The following is a 23,406-nucleotide window of genomic DNA, read 5'->3' as shown; positions in this document are numbered from 1 at the left end:
GTATCCTTTCAGAAGTGGCATGAAGATCTGTCAGCACACAGAGATGAGGTTGAGGAGGTGGGAAGCAGAGCACAGGAGATCCTGGATGAGAGCCGCGTGAGCAGCCGGATGGGCTGCCAGGCCACACAGCTGACCTCCCGGTACCAGGCCCTGCTGCTCCAAGTGCTGGTGAGCTCCCACTCCCTCACTGCTTACAAGGGACAGCCACCGTAATGAGCTGAAGTGGTCCCCAACCTCAGCTGAAGATGCCCGCGGTCCACAGTGACCCCGGCCCCATGGCTTTCATCTGCAGTTCAGTCTTCTCTCTACTTTCCCAGGAGCAAATAAAATTCTTAGAAGAGGAAATCCAGTGTCTGGAGGAGACAGAATCATCCCTCAGTTCTTATTCGGATTGGTATGGCTCCACTCATAAAAACTTCAAGAATGTAGCTACCAAAATCGATAAAGTCGATGAGGCAATGATGGGGAAAAAATTGAAGACATTGGAGGTAGGCATGCATCCTTCTGGCCCCTCTCCTCTCTCCCTCCTTCTCCACGGTTCTACCCCCGTCCCTCGTGTAGATCTAGAAGCACGTGTGCTCTTTCTGACTCTAAGTGATTGATGATGTTCAGCTCATCAATGTAATCCAAATGTTTCTCCAAGCTTTAGGGCTAAAGCTGATCCACCTCTGTGTGATGGCTCCTCATCTGAACGGCCTGTGTGCAGCTGAGCTTCCAGTCTTAATGACAAAAGCCTGGCAGTTAGATTTTAAAACTGATCCTACTACATCCCAGTGCATAACAGGGAGTTTGCTGGGGAAGAGACACATCAGGTTCCTTTTGAAGTCTCTGACTCGGAAATGATCAATACTTAAATCCACTGTTGAATTAAAGAAAGGAGCTTTAGAGTCCTTGACAGGTCCCTAGAAAGAAACTTAAAGGAAGTATAGAATGACTTCAAATAGAACCTGAAAACTTTTCTTCACAGGGAATAAGATCCCTGCTGTATTTGCTGAACACTTGCGCTCTGTCCTGGCTGGTTTTCTGTCAACTTGACCCAAGCTAGTCATCTGAGAGATGGGAGCCTCAGTGGAGAAAACGTCTCCATAACATTGGGCTGTAGGCAAGCCTGTAGGGCACTTTCTTGTGATTGACAGGGGAGAGCCCAGACCAATGTGAGCAGTGCCATCCTGGAGTGGTAGTCCTGAGTTCTATAGGAAAGCATTCTGAGCGTCAGTTTGTTGCCTCCAGTTCCTGCCCTCACTGCTTCCAATGGTGAACTGTTATATGGAACTATGGGTGAAGTAAATCTTTTCTTCCCCAAGTTGCTTTTGGTCATGATGTTTTATCACAGCAATAGTAACCCACTTTCTTTCTCAGGTTTTATTAAAAGACATGGAGAAGGGCCACAGTTTGCTGAAATCAGCTCGAGAGAAAGGGGAGAGAGCCGTGAAGTTCCTGGAGGGGAGTGAGGCGGAGGCGCTGCGGAAGGAGATCCACGCCCACATGGAGCAGCTGAAGAACTTGACAAGCGCTGTCCGGAAGGAGCACGTGAGCCTGGAGAAGGGCGTTCACCTAGCCAAAGAGTTCTCCGAGAAATACAAGGTGCTGACCCGGTGGTTGGCAGAATACCAGGAAATCCTGCTCACGCCCGAAGAACCCAAAATGGAGTTATATGAGAAAAAAGCGCAGCTCTCCAAATACAAGGTAGTGCCTTTCTATCCCCTGACCTGTGTGTGTGTGTGTGTGTGTGTGTGTGTGTGTGTGTGTGTGTGCGCGCACGCGCGTGTGCACGTGCACGAACACGTCAGGCAGGGACTGATGGGAGCGGCATTACTCCTGAAGTACCAGAGTGTACCATCTGCATCCTCTCTGCTGATGACTTCTGAAGCTATACTCTGAAGTATATTTGGCTAAGTGTACCGCTTTGCCATTATTTTTTTCCTGTTAGGGACTAATATTCAAAAGTTGACATAATCGATCCATGGACACCTTTATGGTACAGATAGAAATGATCTTCCCAAGGTTATTTAACCCCCAACCTGAGAGCCTCATGCGGCTGAAAGTCACTAAGAATGGGCCAACTGCACAATCATAAGATTAAAATGAGATATTTTTGCAAGTTTTTTTTCCCTGTAACTTGACTACAGGATTCTCAGATGTGACCTTTGTTGCTCACCACTCACTTACCCTATCTAGTCACGTCTGGCTGTTGTTGTTGTTGTTGTCGTTGCTTCCCCAGTCTTCAAATCTGACTTACAGCAAATTGAAAATGAAATAGACAATTTAAAGACAAAAATTCTAATCAACCAATCATGGGCAAAGGCTGGACAATTTGGTTCCTGAAGGAACAGTAACACACTCTATAGTAGAGAAAGTTATAGATTCCTCAGCTCAGACTTTCAAAACAATCACTGAAGCTGGCTCCCATGTGTGTGTGAACATAATATCGTGAAACACTTACACTTTTCTGCCTACCTGGAAAAGTTGAGATAGAAATACATGAACATACATATATAAATGCATACATACACATACATACAAATACACACACATATGTACAGACACACACAGGCACACAGACACACAGACACACAGACACACAGACAGACACAGACACAGACACACACACACACACACACACACACACACACACACACACACACACACACACTTCACGTCCCAGTACCTTGACAAACTTATAGGCCATCTGGGTTTGAAATGGCCTCAAAGGTTTAGCAATCGTCTTTAAGAAAGTGTGCCAACTCCCTCAATGCTGCTTCGGAGGAAGCTTGTGGTGTTTCTAGCTACAATGCCATGCCTTAGCCTTCCACCAAGCCTGGCCAGCTTCTCACTGAAGAAAGCCCACGTCAAAGGCCAGCAGAGTTAAGCATGTCTTGAGCCTGTCTCAGCATGTGTGCTGCTAGACATTTCCTACATGAGGCCATCTCTAACAACCCACAGCAGACGCCGTGACCTCTGAACTCGGAGATAATCCTTCACATGGCCTTCGTTGACATTTTTCCCTGTTGAATGCAATGAAGTGGGAGGCAGAAATAGGAGCAGTGTTCAGTTTAGCTGAATAAAATGTTTTTCTCTATTTTCTTCTTCACTATGGGAGGCCATTCCACATGCCACTTTCCTTTGCATAGTATTTTGCAATAGCACAGCTATGCTTGAGTGTACATACTCTCTTTGGTGCTTGGTACTTATTGGTTCAATAAATATTTGCCAGGCCCCTTCCTGAGGTGGGTGGTGTCATGCCTGCTGCAGGCACCTGTGTATTTTTTTCTTGTTGACCAGGATGAAATGACTGTTTTCCCCCTTTCTGTCTCTGTGATTCAAGTCACTACAACAAATGGTGCTGTCCCATGAGCCATCCATGAACTCGGTGCAAGAGAAGAGTGAGGCACTTCTGGAACTGGTACAGGATCAGACATTAAAGGACAAGATACAAAAGCTTCAAAGTGACTTCCAGGACCTGTGCAGCATAGGAAAGGTGAGGAGGGAGCAGCTGTGAGCACTGACTCCCCAGGATGAAGCCTGCCTTCTTCCTCTCTGCTATGGACCTTTGAGGGTTGACATACATCAGAAACACTTTTAATAGTATGGTGGCTGATTTCTTTCCACCCATTCCTATTAGATGCTGGAGATGGAGACAATGGCTTTGAATGTATTAATCATACACTCTACCCCTGAAAGGCATCCCAGCTCTGTCCTGGTCGTTTTCTGACACAATTCACTCTGCCTAGCTTGCTAGTAGACCCTATAATTCTTTAAACACAGTACTTGAGTAGGTTTGGGGCTCAAATGTCAACTCTGACATGTACCTGGTTTTGCAGGAGCGTGTCTTCAGTCTGGAAGCAAAAGTCAGAGACCACGAAGACTACAATACTGAACTCCAAGAGGTAGAAAAATGGCTGCTGCAGATGTCTGGCCGGCTGGCGGCACCTGACCTTTTGGAGACGAGCAGCCTAGAAACCATTACCCAGCAGCTCGCCCATCATAAGGTACAGCTAATCTTACCACAGGGTGGCTTTGATTGCCTTGCCTGTGTGTGTGTGTGTGTGTGTGTGTGTGTGTGTGTGTGTGTGTGTGTGTATGCATGTATGGAGATGTGCATATGTGTGCATCTGTGTGCACACATGTGTGCATGTTTATGTGCATGTGTGTGTGTGTGTGTGTGTGTGTGTGTGTGTGTGTGTTCAAATGCAGCTCTGGATTGTAACTGCTTCAAAAACCTGGTGTGAGTCTCAAGTACATCTGACAATTGACAGCTATCTTGGCTAGGAGTTTCTATTGCTGTGAACAGACACGAGGACCACAGCAACTCTTATAAAGGCAAACATTTAACTGGGGCTGACTTACAATGTCAGGGGTTTAGTCCATTATGGTCATGGCAGGAAGCATGGCAGCATGCTGGCAGACATGGTGCTGGAGGGGGAGCTGAGAATTCTCCATCCAGGTCAGCAGGCAGCTGAAGAAGACTGAGGCACACTGGCCAGACTTGAGCATAAGAGACCTCAAAGCCTGGCCCACAGTGACACACTTCCTCCAACAAGGCCACAACTCCTAACAGTGTTACTCCCTGTGGACCAAGCATTAACACACATGACACTATGGATGCCATTCCTACTGAGACTACCACAAGTGCCACTGAACTAGATATTTGGGAGAATAAAGAATACTCGAATCTCAGCACCAGACTTCTGGATGCATTGGTGCACTTTGATAAGCCCCTAGATTTTTGCCTCGGAATTTTAGTCTGCATGGATCATTTAGCAGAAGAAGGGACTCCTTTAGCTTTAGAAACACACACTAAATGTGGAACACAGGGCTAGGAGTCAGTCCGCATTCTAGCCCAGCCATACACCTTTCCTAGCGGGGACCTGAGCATCTCTGGAGAGGTTTGTCATTCTCCTCATAACTATGCCGGAAATCACAGAGAATGTCAAATTGCTATCCAGAAAGAGCAAGGCTGAGAACAGACTTCCTTGTCTTTGTAGGTCTGTCTACTTAGTAACTATGTGTACTGCTGACAGATGGCATGCGGACCGTTATATGGAATCATCTTTTGAGATTTTATGCCATGATCTTAATAGAAATAATTTATCTATGATGGGATCAATACCTTGTAGCGTGCTGTGAAGTCCATCAGCCTCTCAGTCAGAGGAAACTCACAAATAAGACTAGAAAACCACTAATCTTTGAGGAGACCTTCTGAACATTCCAGATCTCTTTTGTTTCTGGCAGCTAAGTGGATGCTCAGTGCATGGCTGGGATATGAGCAACTGTGCTGATGTTTAAGGCTCTAAAAATGTGCTGTCCTGACTTTTATCCTATCCCTATGATAAACACCATGACCAAAGGCAACTTGGGGAGGAAAGGATTTATTTCACCTCACACAGCTTGTCATCATTCTTACTCCATCATGAAGGGGAGTCAGAGCAGGAGTTCAATGTGTAACAGGAGCAGAAACCATGGAAGGCTACTAGCTTGCTCTCTATGGCTTGCCTGGCTGCTTTCTAATTCAACTCAGGACCACCTGCCCGAGAGTGGCCCTACCCACAGTGTGCTGGGCACTCCCACACCAATCATTAGCTTGATTACATAGATTTGATTAGAATAAAAGAAAATGCTTTATACACTTGCCCAGAGGCCAATTTCATAGATGCATTTTCTCTGCTGATATTCTTTTTTAGAGGACCATAGCTCATGCCATGTTGAACAAAGACTAGAACATATACTAAGTCTGCAGACAGCCCTTTCCTGCTGTAATCTCAGGATATGGTCTCTCCTCCCCCCCCTCCATCTTCCTCTCCCCTCCCCTTCTCACCTAGGATATGATATCTCTGTTCCAAGCTGAAAACAAAAGTGCTTTCCAGTTGGGTTTACTGTCCCTCACCCCACCTCACTGGAAAAAGGAGAGCTCAGCATTACTCAGATCCCACCCATGATTCCTTTGTGCAGTGATGCATCTACCCAGGCACTGCTGTGTTAGAATGTGTCACTTGTCATTAGCATTTTGTGGCTTATAATAATTCAAGCCTGATTTGACAAGCTTGCGTCTTGCTCTCTGAACAGTCTGTGCACATACTCACCGGATAATACTTGTGAGAATAGTAGTGCCTGCCAAAGTCCAGAAGGATGTGTCCAAGACTGGGAAGCTTGGCCGTTCCCCACTGGGCTACCTCAATACAACAGATCATTCACCCTTCCTATTTGTGGCCTCCTGAAATATGAATTTGCTTTTTTACTTAAAGCATAACCAAGAGAAATCACAAAACACTTTTAAAAGGTTTGCAAGACAGTGGAATTAGATCCTAAACTTGATGCTTAGTAAGGAAGTTGTTCCGAGCTGAGAGTGGGATCCTGGGAGCTCTCTACATTCTTCATTTTTTTACAGGCAATGATGGAAGAAATAGCAGGTTTTGAAGACCGCCTGGACAACCTTAAAGCCAAAGGTGACACTTTGATTGGCCAGTGCCCCGACCACCTGCAAGCTAAGCAGAAGCAGAGTGTACAAGCTCACCTGCAGGGCACAAAGGACAGTTACTCAGCAATCTGCAGCACCGCCCAGAGGGTGAGTGGCCCAGAGTGGTCCATGCAGTGATGGACGGAAGAGGAAGGCTAGATTTTCAGAAAGGATGGATACCTGAGGCTTTGCAGCAGCTTTGGCATTTTGCCAGACAGGAAATAAGCAGACAGTATTCACAGCTTATTTTGTGAACACAAAACAAACACGTCAGGCATCTGCCTCATTGGAGGAAGCTGGGAAATTCAGACATTCCATTCCATCCACTCTTTTTAACAAGAGTTGATTATGAAAATGTGTATTAGGCTCTGGATGCGGCTCAGACAGGCTCAGAGTGCCTGTCTGGCATGCATATAGCCATGGTTTGATCCTCAGGACATATAGATCGAGAGCTGTCACATGTCTGTAATCCTAACACTTATGGAAATAAAATCCACAGCATCCAAAGGTCACAGTTATCCACACTGCATTTTGAGTCAGATTCCTGAGTGATATGGTACCCTGTTACCCTGTTTCACGGAGGGGTTGAGACGGGGAAGGGGAGGGGAGGGAGATTAAAAATAGTTAAAAAGTTGTTTGGTAAATTGGGTGTGATGACTCGTGCCCATAATCCCTGCACTTGGAAGTTTTAGGCAGGATGGTTGCCACACGTTCAATGCTAGCCTAGAGTGCAAGGTATAGACTCTGTCTACAAACAAACAAAAAGAAAAGTTACATTGGCAATTTTTACTCATTTATCCAGCATCAAAACTCCCCTATAGTCTGCCATTCACTTTGCAGCACTAAAGTAATTTTAATTTCCCCATTTTTTTTTGATACGGTGAAGCCTGGCTTCTACTTTAAATCAATATTTTTGGTCATTTGTGTATATAAAAATTGAAAAAGTGGAGTGTATGTGTGTCTGTTTGAACTATGCTTTAATAGCTGTATTTTTACAAAACTACATTCTCAATGTCATATAAATAAATCTACAATAAATAAGAATTATTCTATTAGTAAAAACCAGTATTGTAAACAAGTTGATTTCCTTTGTCGTAGGTGTTGGTTTTTATTGTTTTGATCTTTGGTGGTGGGTTTGTTGTTGTTGCTGTTGTTGTTGTTCTGTTTTGTCTGTTGCTGTTTTTGAGACAAGGTCACTATGTAACCCTGGCTAGCCCAGAACTCACTATGTAGATAAGGCTAGCCTCCAACTCACAGAGATCTGCCTGCTTTTCTCTCCAGCGTGGCAGAATTAAAGACATGTACCACCACACCCAGCTATTGTAGGATTTAAAAAATCACGTCCAATGTTTCTGTCTTTGAAGTATGACAATGTGTTTCTATTACTAGGCTATTCACTAGAAAGGAGAGATTAATTTGTATTTATGAGAGAAAAAATAAACTGCAGATGATATTAGTTGGTTCCTTAGACTTGAAAAATTCACCTTGAAAACATATTTTTTTTCCTTTTGAAATGAGGATTACTAAGTGAAATTGGCTCAAGTAGCCAAGTTGGTCAAATGGTTGAAAACAAATTTATTGAATAAGTCATATTAGAAAAAAAAATGTACGAAGGAATCCCAATTGTGGTTGTTCTAAAACCTTTTAGACTTACTTGTTTTTATGTGTATGAATGTTTTGCCTGAATGTAGGTACTGTACTATGCATGTGCATGGTGCCTCAGAGAGGCTGTGAGAAGCCATGTGACCCCGGGAACCAACCCTGGTGCTTCTCCAAGAGCAAATGCTCTCAACCACCGAGCTATCTCTCTTGTCCTGCTCTGTTTTTATTGATACAGTGTCCTTGGTGGGATGTGTGCCTCAAACCCCTCCATGTCTCCATATGTTCTTATTTACTTCCAGAAGAGTATCAGAATTAGAAAAGTTTCGTTGTCTTTTAAAGATGGTGATTCGTGTGCTGTTTTAGCTCCTAGTTTAAATTAAAACTCCAGTATTTATAATACAGAAGGAAAGTTCCAGAACCTGTGGCCTTTGTTCTTGAGAATTTATGTCAATGACTTCATGTAATCCAACACATTCTGCCACATATATGAACATCAGAGCTGTTATATATGACATTATTATATGTGGATGTATCAAGGAATTATAAAGTGGGCTATGGTTGTTGGGCCATGGCCACTGCATTTTGCATCATTTGGGACATGTGCAGCCATGTTAGATATGTGCACAACGATAGGGAGTCTTGGGGATTTAACTGGACTGGCTTAACATGCTTGTTTATTTATTCTGATGTTTGTAGAGGCAACTTTCATATCTCAACTCTATTCTGTCTCAGGTATACCGCAGCTTAGAATATGAACTTCAGAAGCATGTCAGCAGGCAAGACACCCTGCAGCAGTGCCAGGCGTGGATCTCTGCAGTTCAGCCAGACCTGAAGCCCAGCCCGCAGCCACCTCTCAGCAGGGCAGAAGCTGTTAAGCAGGTAGGGGAGTCTGGGAAGTTTGCTATTATGAGTCATTCATTCATTCAAAACCATGCTGGCTTCTGGGAATAGTGAAGTGTCAATGAGGTCTGGCCTTGGCAATAGTCTATGCTCTAATCATAGAGATGGAGGGAACACAGACATGTGGACCCGTGGAATAGAAAGAATATGGTTCTCTTATCAAACCTCAACTCTAAAACCTTGTCTATTGGTTCTATCACTTAATGTCTCTGAGCCTGGGTTTTCTCTTCTATGAAATGATGCTTTCTAAGTATAACTATTATTAAAAATGCTTGAGGAGTTTGTTCTAGTGACCCCATCTATACCAGAATATACACATGTGCAGTCCCTTCTTGGAAATGGTGTGTGTGTGTGATATTGGCGGCAAACTTAACCAGGTCTACCTGGATTCTTTACACGCTCTGTAGATTATTTTGAATATTTAATGCAGTATAATCCTGCAAAGATAGATGACATATGAAATTGTGTAGGCACCTGGGATGGGGACATAAGTCTAGACATATAAATGACAAACGCAATTTTGGTTTTCTTCAGTGCTTTCAGTAGGTATAGAATATCTGCTAGAGGCCATGTATATACATATGCTTCCAAACTGTGGTGGAATTCAAACATCACCTCAAACAGGGATGGGAGTGGGAAACAGAAAAGCGATACTAACTCTCTCACTGTTGTTTCTCTATATATACACACACGCACACACACACACACACACACACACACACACACACACACACACTGTGCTTTGGGATTGATTGTTGAGTGGTCAACGAAGGGAATGTTAGTTCTTGTCACATGAAAGAGACCTGTCACATAGTAATATAATAGCTACAGGCTGTAACTATGCAATGGGATTATATGAGGATATGAAGAAGTACTTCTAAAACATTTGCACCTGACCACACAGTGAGACTCTTACGTGTAAATGCCATACAGGAAGTTGCTTGTGAATGTTATTACTGCCAGATGAATTGATAATATCAAGTAAAGATTCAGTTCTCTCATGACAGGATAAATATAGCACCCTGTTCGCTTAGTCCTCACAGAGAATGTGCCCATTTATTCCATTCCCAGTGTGCACCAGATTTACATTATTTAAGTCACATAAAGGTCACATCAGTGCACACATTATTCTTTGGAAAGTAATGCATAAGGAAAAAAATAAATGTACCTTTCTTTGAGCTAGGGAGAAAAAAGAATTAACGGCTGCTTAGAGTCTGATTTTTCCATTTTATGGTTTGCATTGTGTATTAAATTATATGAAGCAATGAGTTTCCTTGTGGCATCCTAGTACATCTTCTGATCATACCTTTTCTGCCCTCTCTTCCTCTCCCCTGCCTCCAAATGTCCCTAATGTCCCTAATGGCCCCCATTCACTCTCAAGACCTTTATTTCATTCTCCTAAGCCTATGCCTGAGAAAAACCATGATACCAATCCCTCTTGCCTTGGCTTGTTTTGCTTAACACGGTGGTCTTCTGTTCCATCATTCTGCTTTATGGCAGAAAATACATCTCCATCATGGCCATCGGTCACACATTTCCTCTCCACCCTGAGCTTCCTCAAGTCACCTTTTCTCCATATGGACCTTTATTACTGATGAGTTCTACTTACAACATTCCAAAGCAAAACTTAATTTTTCTCCTTTGTTGCCACCCCTAAAAAAGGAAGGGGCCAAAGTTTCTCATAATGGCCATGTGCTATAAGAGGGCAGGATTTACTATGCTAATCAAAATGAGACGCTGATCTTGCTCAAGTTCCTGAGCCCCACTGCCCTCCCACTTGAAAGAAGCCACAGAAGGGGACTAGAGGCTGCAGCCATCTGGATCCAAGACACAGAAGGCATGAAGTCAAACAAATTTTGTTCAGTCAAATTTTCTTTCTGTTCTTTCTTCCTTTGTTTTGTCTCAACCAGTTACTGTTTTCCTTGTTAGATACGGTCTTCTGTCAGAGTGTACAGGCCCCCCACAGTTGACTAGTACTGACATATGGCTGGAGCTCCCCACCACTGAGGACTCCGAGTGAGGCAGATTCAGTGTCAAACTTTGACCAGCATCTACACTGTGGCCCCAAAGTTGTATTCCGACTCCCCAGTACCACTCATTTAGCCAGAACTCTGTAAATACATACCAGCAGTACTCTGGGTGACCACAAGAAACTAATGCAATGATCTGATTCCAATCAGAATCACATTTTCATGAGACATGGAGTTAGGAATTAAGGAGCTGAGAAAATACATGGCAGATTTATCTTTGAACTTAATTCTAGTGATAATCATTTGAAACTGTTTCCATTGGTTAGGATTAAGGTAACTGTGTTGGTCACAAAATGATTATCCTTTAAATTACATGCATTTTTAACCTTTTTTACTTTTTAAATTTAGTTTAATTTGGTTTTTTCAAGACCAGGTTTCTCCATGTATCCCTGGCTGTCCTGGAATTCACTCTGTAGACCAGGCTGGCCTGAAACTCACAGATATCTGCCTGCCTCTGTCTCTCAGGTGCTGGGATTATAACTCAATTCTTGAAGCGTATTTTCTTGTAATTCTCAAAATTTCATCTGTCTGGGCCAGATGAACTCCCCTGGATCACAGAATGTGAGATGGCACTTTTCACACTGGTCATTGTGGGTCATGGGGCATGAGGTGGTGCTTTTCACACTGGTCATTGTGGGTCATGGGGCATGAGCTGGTTCTTTCCACACTGGCTAATGGTTAGTAAGAATAACTGGATGTGAATCACATTGGACATCTAATGAATACCCAAGACACTGACTGCATGGTCAGAAATAGATCTGTATCTCTTATAGCCACAGGAGAAGCTGACGAGTCCTCTGTGCTCCCTATTGCTCTATGTGTTTTCTGCAAACTGTTCACTCCATGTTAAGAATAGCATTCAGGCCAAGGCCTGGTTGTAATTCATCCAATGCCATCCATCATCTTTTAAAATAAATTCCAAATTTTATGCCACAGCCCATGAAAAGGCTGTTTTCATAATTTGTCTAACAAAAGGAAGATTTGAGGTAGAAAGGAATTTACTTTTTAAAATCTGTTGAGACAGAAGCAGTGGTCTGGACTTGGGGGACATCTTATTATGTCTCCTACCCACCCCCACTAGAGTCATTTACTAGTGATTAAACACATTGTAAGTTGCCACAATCAACAGTAGTTAGGATGCTGTTGATTGTAAGCAGATATGGTGCAAGCATTCTACTGGACATGCTGTAGTATCCAGGACAGATCTACCCTCAAAGAGCTACTTACCTCAGATGTCAGTGGTTCTGAAACTGGACATTCTGACTAGAGACAGAAAGCAGAACACCAGGATGTTATTTTGTTTAACACAGTACCTTCCAGTTCCAAATATATTCCTTCACAGCCCATAATTTCATCTCTCCTTAGAGCAGAATAAAACTACACCACGGACACACAGTGCATTTTCTTTACACTGTGAGCCTTCTTGAGCCACTCCTTGTCGTCCAGCCTTTTCTCACACATGCAATTAATCCCCTTTGTTAGCTTCCATGACTAGCTACCATGACTTGGTCTCTGTCTACTTCCTTGACCTCTCTGATTGACAACCTCTGTGACTTGGTCTCTCTCTACTCCTTTGACCTCTGATTGACAGCCTCTGTGACTTGGTCTCTGTCTACTCTGTGCTTCCTCTGCTCTGACCTTCACACCCACTGTCCATCTAAGATCATCCTTGTCCCGTTTGATGGCTCATTTCCAGAATATGTTCAGATCTAATGCTCTGAGCAATCTTGGAGATATGTTGCTTGTGGAGTAGCAGGGCTTTCTCTGCATAGCCTAGCTTCTTGGCACCTTTTCTTTCAAACTTGGTGTGCCAAACATGCATCTGTTGACCTGTTACCTCATTTGTCCTCAGAAGAGTGCCAGTTCCGTGAGAGCCAAGATTGTGTTGTTCAGAGTGATTTATACCCTGTATCTAAAAACGTATGCTTCCTCTATACTAAGCAGCTGGATTTCTGGTTTTCAAAGAGATGAAAACAAAACAAAACAAAACAAAAAAAAAAAAAAAAAAAACCAAAACCATTCTCATAAGCCCTTCTTGGAATCTGATAAAAAGAAGAGCAGGTGATGAAGTTCTTGCATCAAAAGGAACTCCAGCTCATCCTGACAGTGGATCCTGTTGGCTCATTCTGTCTCCATGCTGTATACAAGCATATAATAAGCAGAAATGAGTACGCTGTGATTTCCTTTCCTAAATGAGAATGCTGGTAGAAAATCTAAAGAGTCTGGAGACAAGCCTTACGCTCCTCCCTTCCCAGACTATGCAGACAGCTTTAATTGTAACGGGAAGCAGATGGCGGACAAACAGATCCACCAGTGTGTTTGGAATTCTCTTCCGTGAGTCACAAATACATTTCAGGACAGTGTTGAAAACACTGACATAACAAGATGAGTTTTGAAATATCAATAAAAGGCTACCAACCGCAGTTTGCCACCAAAACAGTGCACTCCTCTTGTTCAAGCTGACGATCCCCCCTTTTTTTTTTAGGTCAAACACTTCCGAGCTTTGCAAGAGCAGGCAAGGACTTACCTGGACCTTCTCTGCTCCATGTGTGACTTGTCAAACTCTTCAGTGAAAAACACGGCAAAAGACATTCAGCAAACAGAGCAGCTGGTAAAAAAAATACAAATGTTCATGATCACAGCTAATTGTTCTGTCTGTCTTGTTACGTTCTCGCCATTTTCAAAGGCTGTAAGGTTTAAAGAAAATATTTCTGGGAATATTCTTTGCATAGTCCTCTTCAAGCTTTAGTAACGAATCGATGTGTGAATCTTTGCTGTCACAGAAAGGAAGGTAGATACACAACTGAATTGTTTAGTCTGTTCAACCCACTACTGCTGGTTGATGACAACTTCCTCCACTTTAAATGCTGGTCTCTTGTTTTTCTACTCCCTCACTTCTCTTTCTGGTATTCTTTTCTCCTTTCCCATCCTGTTCTTTAAGTAACACTCTGCCTGAAGTTACTGCCTTGCCATAGCAGGCCCACCAATGGGCTACTACTTAAATCTTTCCAAAGGGTGACAGAATCAGTTATCCTGAATGCTCATAATAAGACAAATTATACACTTCCAAAAGCCAGAGGAGCAGATCTAAAGACTATCTAAAACATTGATAGGGATATGTGTAGCAGTGAGCTAAATCTGCAATCCCACCCCTGGGGTCCGGGTGGAAGAGGTTGAAGCAAAAGGATTGTTAGAACTTCCAGGCCACCCTAGGCTGTATAATTCCCTGTTTAAAAAAAAATCCAAAAGCAGGTAACAACATTAAACTATGTTTTTAAAGATTTGAAAAGACAAATGTATAAGAGATATGAGCCTTTCTTAATTACTCAAACCCCAGTAAAATACATGCATTTACTGCCTGGCTTTGATGGGAAAAGCTCTTGGGACACTTTTTAATCTAATGCATTGGTAAATTTTTTTGGATCTTTGCAGCACTGATTAAAATCACACAGGAGAACTCTTAGATGTTTTAATTCATTGGAAACCCTTAAACCAAAAGGAAACCTGTTTTTCTAGGCACAAGTGAAGAAGTGCCTTTCAGATCTAGCTGAGTGTGAGCACAGGGTCAGGCTTTGCCCATGATAACCCATAAGTCAGATCCAATGGACAGAGAAGAAGCTATGGAAAACTGATAACATTTAACTCTGTTTTCTCCAGATTGAACAAAGGCTGGTGCAAGCCCAGAACTTAACTCAGGGCTGGGAAGAGATCAAGAACCTGAAAGCTGAGCTCTGGATTTACCTGCAGGATGCTGACCAACAGCTGCAGAACATGAAGAGGAGGCACGCTGAGCTGGAGATAAATATTGCTCAGAACATGGTCTTACAAGTAAAGGTAGGAACTGATGCCTGCACGGGCTCAGCCAGGAGGCCAAAACAGAGCAAGACATACGATGTACTCAATCCCTTCGCTTCTGTATGCCCAGGTGTTTGTGAATCCTTAAGACACTGAGACAGCCACCTAAGCATCTGGGGTAATAAGAGACTGTGGGCTGCAGAGAGGCCTAGGTTGAGCACAGTAATGTACACCTGTAGTCTTCTGTACTTGGGGGCTAGGAAGGGAAGATGGCTTGAGCCCAGGAGGTGAAGACTAGCCCAAGCACTGTAGCAAGACCCCATCTCAGTAAGTAAATAAATACCATTTCATGGATATTCTCGGAATTCTTTATGACCATTTTCATATGAAACATTCACTTTTTACAAGCAAGACAGCTGACCTGTAGCCCACAGAACCAGGGCCTCTATTTAACAAACACAGACCTTAGTGTTCAAAGTTTTATTGCAGTCTTAAGGTTTGGTCTGTTGCTATGTCTTGTAATGTAAATTCTCCACCCAAAGGTCTAGGCCTACTAGTGAATTCTCGCATTTAACAGCTTTTGTTGTGCAAACATCATCCTTTAATTTAAAACTATTGATTAAATAAAAATGGCTACAGCCAATTACTGGACGGAGTAGAGGTAGGCAGAATTTTAAGTTTCCTTGTAGAGGTGAAGGAGGAAAGAGAAAAAGGCACCATGAGATGAGAGAAAGCATGAGCTTGCACATGGCCAGGAGAAACAGGAAGTATCTGAGGTACATTACCAGGGAGGTAGCCAGGCCAGCAGTTAGAAGCGTAGATTAGGGCATTACCTCCCCCCCCATCGTCAAAGCCAAATATTGCAATCTGCCTCTCATTTATTTGTAAATTGGCTTAAATTGGTTCTACTACACTATAGCTATAGCTACAAGAATGTAAGTCCACTTGTTAAATGCATCCTTAATATGCAATTAAATTTAAATAAAGCAGAAATATATTTATAATCTGTATAATGTATATACTTGAGAATTATACCAACTTAATTGGAAAGAAGTTCATAGCCTTAGTGCTGTGAACAGACACCATGACCAAGGCAACTCTTATAAAGGACACCATTTAATTGGGGCTGGCTTATAGGTTCAGAGGTTCAGTCTATTATCATCAAGGTGGGAGCATGGCAGCACCTAAGCAGGCATGGTACAGGGGGAGCTGAGAGTTCTACATCTTCATCTGAAAGCTGCTAGTGGAAGACTGACTTCCAGGCAGCTAGGATGAGGGTCTTAAGCCCACCCACAGTGACACAATCACTCCAATAGGGTCGCACCTTCTAATAGTGCTGCTCCCTTGGCCAAGCATATACAGACCATCATAGTCATACTTTAAATAAGCCCTAAGACTATTTTCTTTGATAATAAGTTATTTATATTTCCTAATGGAATATTATTTGTAACTACAGAATAAAAAATAATAGAGAAACTGAATTAAATTTATTTTTTCCATAAAAGCCTACTTTTTTATTTAAAAGTTTTTTCCACACAGTTTTGAAAAAAAGATCTTACTTCAGGGAAACATAGTTCTCAAAATAATACAAAGCAAGAAAATATCAAAGTTACTCTGATTCTTTGACAGTTGGGATTCATGTTTAGAAGAAAGAATCGTGCACTTTTTTTTAATTTTTAGGGTTTTATTTTTCTATATTCAAAGCTATTATATCTGCACTTCAGTCAGCTCACTCAGGAGGGCTTATAACTTTCTTGTTTTGCATTGTTACTTTCAGGATTTCATTAAGCAGCTACAGTGCAAACAGGCCTCCGTGAGCACCATCACCGAGAAGGTGGACAAGTTAACAAAGAACCAGGAGTCTCCTGAGCACAAGGAAATAAGCCACCTGAATGACCAATGGCAAGACCTCTGCCTCCAGTCTGACAAGCTATGTGCACAGAGAGAACAGGACCTTCAGAGAACCAGCAGTTACCATGACCACATGAGTATCGTTGAGGCCTTTCTTGAAAAGTTTACTACAGAATGGGACAACCTGGCCAGGTAGCAGAAATCGCCCGGTGGTTTGTCACGATGTGAAGTCAGAAGTTGACAGAATATCACTAACATCCTAATGTTGTGCAGGCGTAGACTGGAGGGCTTCCCGGCTTTAATTTAGCACCAAATACCAATAAGCAAAAGAGACATGTTCGTCTGTGGTCTCCTCCAACACTATTCCAGTGATAACTACTCTGAATGGTTTTACCCAGCTTAACCACAAATTGTTGCTTGCCATCCACGACTCTGTAAAGTAGATCCATCTTCAACCTCCATGTTCCAAAAGTTTCCCTGCGAGTCTAGTAATATATTCTATGTACTTTAGTCAAGTTTGGTCTCTGTATAAGATATACTTTTGTTGTTATTGCTGCTCTGACCAAGTATTGTTTAGGCTCAGAGTTTGAGAGGAATGCAGTCCATTGGAGAGGGAAAGATGTGGTGATAGGCATCCCATCCTCACAGTGGTAGGGGTGTCACCCATCCTCACAGTGGTAGGGGTGTCACCCATCCTCACAGTGGTAGGGGTGTCACCCATCCTCACAGTGGTAGGGGTGTCACCCATCTTCACAGTGGTAGGGGTGTGTATCTGGTCTATCATCACACCTTGGAACAGGGAGCACAGTGCAGACAGGAAGCAAACTATGTCACTAAAACTCAAGGCTCATTCTAGTGAGCTACTTCCTGTAGCAAAGTTCTATTTCTGAAGGTTTCTACCGCTCTCTGAAGAGCATCACCAGCAGCGCACTAAGTGCTCGAACACATTAGCCTCTGGGGGAACACTGCAGTTTCAAACCCCAGCAGTCATATTGTAGAACATAATTTTGAGATGAGATTAAATTATGCCCTTTGAGATGTTTGCCCCTTGCACCCCTTGCAGCTTTTATTCTTTGAAAAGTAAGTACCTTTCTTACACACACCAGTGTACTATATGACAACACTCCCATGCTTCTGAACACTACAATTTTTAAAAAATGAACTCTTCTACATAATCTATTAGGTTTTTGCAATTTGAACTGCCAAAATTATTCCAGAATTAGTAGAGCATGATGATGTTTTACTGTTTGTTTACATTGCCAGACTATTTTCTCATTTTTTAATTCTTTGTTAATGCTCAGCACTTTACGTTTTTTTTAAATAAATGCAGTCAATGTCAGCTATACCTCCCCATATATCTAGCTTACAGTAATCCTATGTATACCTTAAAGCTATTGTATCCAAGACCAAACTCAATTATACTGTCAACAAGCCTGATTTCTTATACTTCAGAACTGATCACTGAGAAACTCAGGACAGATTATAATTTATATCCAGCTTTTCACCCATGCTTTTTATAATGAAAAAAGGTGATGATTTATAAATCACACATTTATTTTTAAATTTTCTCATATCTAAGTACAGAGATAAATAAAACTAACGAGGGGCTGGGGATTTAGCTCAGTGGTAGAGCGCTTACCTAGGAAGCGCAAGGCCCTGGGTTCGGTCCCCAGCTCCGAAAAAAAAGAACCAAAAAAAAAAAAAAAAAACCAAAAAAAATAAATAAATAAAACTAACGAGATACATGTAGGTAGCCTGCCAGCCATTGGTTACACCATCTAGAAGATGGAATGCCATTATTTATCTATCCTTGTCAATAAGAATACTGTAAATAGATTATAGGTGATTGCATTAAACACTATTGATTATGAGGCAGTAGATATGGTTTCCCTATATGTAACACAACATGTATCATGTGAGTAGGCAGATCATAAAGATCCAGAGAAAGCTAAGGGCACATGGGGATATTATTGAAGAGTAGCTCTGTCCAGTTAAAAGAGGGAAACACGGAGACAACTTGATCTGACTCAAGGGGTAGATGGGAATTGAATTCCTAATGCCAACAGTTTCATCAGTTAACCATGAATTGAGGTAGCCATGGTGAATCTGAGCTCTGAATGTGCCCTCGATGAAATGGTATTTAAGAGGGTAAGGAACTGACTTGCCCCTGTTATCTGTGCATTTACAGATCTAATGCAGAAAGCACAGCTGTCCACTTGGAGGCTTTGAAGAAGTTAGCCTTGGCCTTGCAGGAGAAAAAGTTTGCCATCGATGACCTGAAAGACCACAAACAGAAACTGATGGAGCAGCTGAGCCTCGATGACAGAGAACTGCTGAGAGAACAGACCAGTCACCTCGAGCAACGGTGGTTTCAGCTCGAGGACCTTGTCAAAAGGAAAATCCAGGTGTCCGTCACCAACCTGGAGGAATTAAATGTGGTCCAATCCAGATTCCAGGAGCTGACGGAGTGGGCTGAGGAGCAGCAGCCTAACATTGTGGAGGCCTTGAAGCAGAGCCCGCCTCCTGGCACAGCTCACCACCTCCTCACGGACCACCTGGCCATCTGCAGTGAGCTGGAAGCCAAGCAGGTACTCCTGAAGTCTCTAATGAAGGATGCAGATCGTGTGATGGCTGACCTCGGCCTCAATGAACGGAAGGTGATCCAGAAGGTGCTCTCAGAGGCTCAGAAGCATGTGAGTTGTCTCAATGACTTAGTGGGCCAGCGAAGGAAGTACTTGAACAAGGCTTTGTCTGAGAAAACCCAGTTTCTCATGGCAGTCTTTCAGGCCACCAGCCAAATCCAGCAACATGAGCGAAAGATCATGTTCCGGGAATATGTCTGCCTCCTTCCAGATGACGTGAGCAAGCAGGTCAAAACATGTAAGACTGCCCAGGCCAGCCTCAAGACTTACCAAAACGAGGTCACTGGACTTTGGACACAGGGTCGGGAATTAATGAAAGGAATAACAGAGCAAGAAAGGAATGAGGTACTGGGGAAACTCCAGGAGTTACAGAGTGTCTATGACACCATTCTGCAAAAATGCAGTCACAGGTTGCAAGAGCTAGAGAAGAGTCTGGTATCTAGAAAGCATTTCAAGGAAGATTTTGATAAAGCCCAACACTGGCTTAAACAAGCAGACATTGTCACATTTCCTGAGATCAACCTCATGAATGAGAGGGTTGAGCTCCACGCTCAACTGGACAAATACCAAAGCATTCTGGAACAATCCCCAGAGTATGAAAACCTTCTGCTCACGCTGCAGACAACAGGGCAGGCCATGCTACCATCATTAAATGAAGTGGATCACTCCTACCTCAGTGAAAAACTCAGTGCCATGCCCCAACAATTCAATGTCATCGTTGCCTTGGCTAAGGATAAATTCTATAAAATCCAGGAAGCAATTCTGGCACGAAAGGAATATGCTTCTTTGATCGAGTTGACAACCCAGTCTCTGGGTGACTTGGAAGACCAGTTCCTAAAGATGAGGAAAATGCCTTCAGATCTGATTGTTGAGGAAAGCGTTTCTCTTCAAGAGAGCTGCAGAACCCTTCTGGGTGAGGTGGTGGCCCTTGGGGAAGCTGTGAACGAACTGAACCAGAAAAAGGAGAGTTTTCGCAGCACAGGTCAGCCTTGGCAGCCAGAGAAGATGCTACAGCTGGCCACCCTGTATCATAGGCTGAAGCGACAAGCAGAGCAAAGGATCAGTTTGTTAGAAGACACCACCAGCGCTTACAGAGAGCATGCACAGATGTGCCAACAGCTAGAGAGTCAGCTGGAAGTCGTGAAAAGAGAGAAGGCCAAAGTGAACGAGGAGACACTGCCTGCAGAGGAGAAGCTCAAGGTGTACCACTCGCTGGCGGGCAGCCTGCAAGACTCGGAGATTCTGCTTAAAAGAGTGGCCGTACACCTGGAAGATCTTTCTCCACACCTCGATCCCATGGCTTATGAGAAAGGCAAGGGTCAGGTCCAGACCTGGCAGGAGGAGCTGAAACAGATGATGTCTGAGATTGGGGAGATGGTGACAGAGTGTGAGAGCAGGATGGTACAGAGCATAGACTTCCAGACTGAGATGAGCCGTTCCCTGGACTGGCTTCGGAGGGTGAAGGCAGAGCTCAGTGGGCCAGTGTGTCTTGACCTCCGCCTCCAGGACATCCAGGAGGAGATCAGAAAGATCCAGATCCACCAGGAGGAGATCTTGTCCAGCCTGAGGATAATGAGTGCTTTGAGTCAGAAGGAGCAGGAGAAGTTCACCAAAGCCAAGGAGCTGATTTCTGCTGACCTGGAGCATACCCTGGCTGAGCTCAAGGAGCTAGATGGAGATGTGCAGGAAGCGCTGCGCACACGGCAGGTCTGTAGGGGGTGCTCTATCTTTTTCCAGGCTGTTCATCTAGTTTGGGTTGGTTCTCTGTTTAAAACCCCAGCTTTATTTTACTCAAATGTGTGAGTAATGCATTAATCTAGCATTTGTGATTTGGAGCAGTAAGTTCAAGGTCACCCTCAGCTACAAAGCACTGTGAGGCTGTCCTGGACTCACTCACTCTCTCTCCTTTCCCCCTCCTCTTTCTCCCTCTCTCTCTCTCCCTCCTTCCCTCCCTCCTTCTCTCTCCCTCTCCCTCCCTCCTTCCCTCTGTGTGTGTGTATGTGTGTGTCTGTCTCTCTGACACACACACATACACACACATACACACACACACACACACGCACACACACACGCACACACACACACACACACACACACTGGAAAAACCCTGAAAACTGCTTTTTTTGATGGTTTATCAAGTTGTCTTCAATGACTTTAAAGACCATTTTTATTGCTTATATGCGTGGTCATTGTCATGTGTTTCATATTGGCTTTTATTTTTAGATTGGTATATCATGCCATTTTTCTCACCTTTAGAAAACATAATGATTTTGATAACAGCTTACAAGAATTCAAACAACCTCAGAGAGAATCTTCTTCTTCCTCTTCATCCTCCTCCTCCCCTTCTTCTTCTTCTTCTTCTTCTTCTTCTTCTTCTTCTTCTTCTTCTTCTTCTTCTTCTTCTTCTTCTTCTTCTTCTTCTTCTTCTTCTTCTTCTTCTCCTTCTCCTTCTCCTTCTCCTTCTCCTTCTCCTTCTCCTTCTCCTTCTTCTTCTTCTTCTTCTTCATTTTTATTGGCATATATATGGTCTTGTGTTTCATAAAGATATTTTTATACATTTCCCCCATTAGTCTCCTGCCTTTCCCTTGTCAGTTTTCATTTTCATGTTACATACATACATACATATATGTGTTTGCACACACGTAAGGTCTAGGATCCATACACAGAGTTTCATCCATTCTTCCACAGAGGACATCATCATGTTTTTTATGGCCAAATAAAATTCTGTTGGCTATGCATACCACATTTTCTCTGTCTATTCCTGTTGGCAGACACTTGTGTCAATTCCACAACTAAAGTCTTATGAATAGTGCTGAAGTAAAAATAGATGTCTAAGTGTCTCTGTGACATATTGACATAGAGGCCTTGGGGGAAATACCCAGGAGTATTGTGGCTGGCTTATACAATAGATCTGTTTGCAGTTTTCAGAGGAATTTCCAGTGTGATTGGCATATTTTTAAAAATTTTTGAAACATGTGCAGACCTTTAGCCCTTTCACACTACTCCTTTAAGAATGAAGTATGGCAATATTTTATTAGGTGTTACATGGGGATATAAAGGTGATTTCAAGTATGGCAGGATGTGTAAGTTACGTGCACATACTGCAGTGCCTTTCACGAGTTCCTTGAGTACCTTAGATTAGTTCCTGGGAATAATTCTCACAGAGACACATTATGAATATGCTAATAGAATATATGACCAGTGGATTCTTAGTGCCCTTTTAATATAATATGGCCTTTGGCACTTTGAAAATAACATTGGATGAAGAGGCTCCAAAGGCAATGATGCCAAGCGAATGACACAGATCATGGGTGGTGCCGAGGCACGTTCTCTTGTAGGCCATCCTACCCATTGCCCTGTTTCTTCCCCTCTTCTTCAGGTAGGGGAGCCTCCTTCCCCTGATGTTAAATGTAACAAGGCAGAAGCAAGGAGGCTCCAAAGGAGTGAAGCCAAGGGTCTTCTATCTGCTGCTTCTAGGACTTGGGAACTACAAACAGCAATGGGAGCAAGTAGAGAACCTCTCAGATTGCCCACCAACTGGGACTTGCTCACTTTCCTCATTCAGTATAAGATAAGAGTTACAGTGGCCACTTTAATCCCCTGGTCTTGAGGCTAGGGATGTAATTCAGCTGCTCACCCATCATACACTTGGTCCTGAGTTTCAATTCCCAGCATTCCTTACATGGAGCATGATGGTGTATGGCAATATACCTAGAACTCAAGAAGCAAAGGCAGGAGGATCACAAATTAAATATTTACATTGAGTGAAGCCACCCTAGGCTATATGAAACCCTGGCCTGGAGAGATGGCTCATGGTTAAGAATATTTGCTGTTTTTATGGAGGACCTGAACTTGGCAACCAGTTCTAGGCGATCTGATGCCTCTTTTATCCTTTTTGGACATCCTGAATCTGTATCATTTATTTGTATTTCCTACACAGATTAATTTTAATACTTTAAATAGCAAACCTTTTAGTGTTTAAGTGAGGTTATAATAAACACATAAAATGCTTGCTTATTTTTTAAAGATTTATTATTTTGTGTTCTGCCTGCATATATGTCTGTGCACCAGAAGAGGGCATCAGATCCCACTCCAGATGGTTGTGAGCCACCATGTGGTTGCTGGGAATTGC

The 23,406-nt window shown here is 43.0% G+C and overlaps 1 protein-coding gene across 31 annotated transcripts in view; it reads left to right on the top strand.

Annotated features, from left to right (window-relative positions):
- The window catches only part of Syne1 (spectrin repeat containing nuclear envelope protein 1), a 471,163-nt gene that overhangs the window by 266,626 nt on the left and 181,131 nt on the right, over positions 1–23,406 (top strand). For all 31 annotated transcript variants that reach the window (XM_063270573.1, XM_063270583.1, XM_063270581.1 and 28 more), the window contains 11 exons: positions 13–168; positions 318–488; positions 1,360–1,686; positions 3,326–3,478; positions 3,822–3,989; positions 6,386–6,562; positions 8,789–8,935; positions 13,472–13,597; positions 14,644–14,820; positions 16,559–16,824; positions 18,821–20,981. In XM_063270573.1, the coding sequence (XP_063126643.1) occupies positions 13–168; positions 318–488; positions 1,360–1,686; positions 3,326–3,478; positions 3,822–3,989; positions 6,386–6,562; positions 8,789–8,935; positions 13,472–13,597; positions 14,644–14,820; positions 16,559–16,824; positions 18,821–20,981 (4,029 nt within the window). The remainder of the gene's footprint in view (positions 1–12; positions 169–317; positions 489–1,359; positions 1,687–3,325; positions 3,479–3,821; positions 3,990–6,385; positions 6,563–8,788; positions 8,936–13,471; positions 13,598–14,643; positions 14,821–16,558; positions 16,825–18,820; positions 20,982–23,406) is intronic.

The sequence above is a fragment of the Rattus norvegicus genome, chromosome 1, assembly GCF_036323735.1.
Source record: "Rattus norvegicus strain BN/NHsdMcwi chromosome 1, GRCr8, whole genome shotgun sequence".
Classification (NCBI taxonomy): domain Eukaryota; kingdom Metazoa; phylum Chordata; class Mammalia; order Rodentia; family Muridae; genus Rattus; species Rattus norvegicus.
This window is presented reverse-complemented; position numbering and strand designations above follow the sequence as displayed.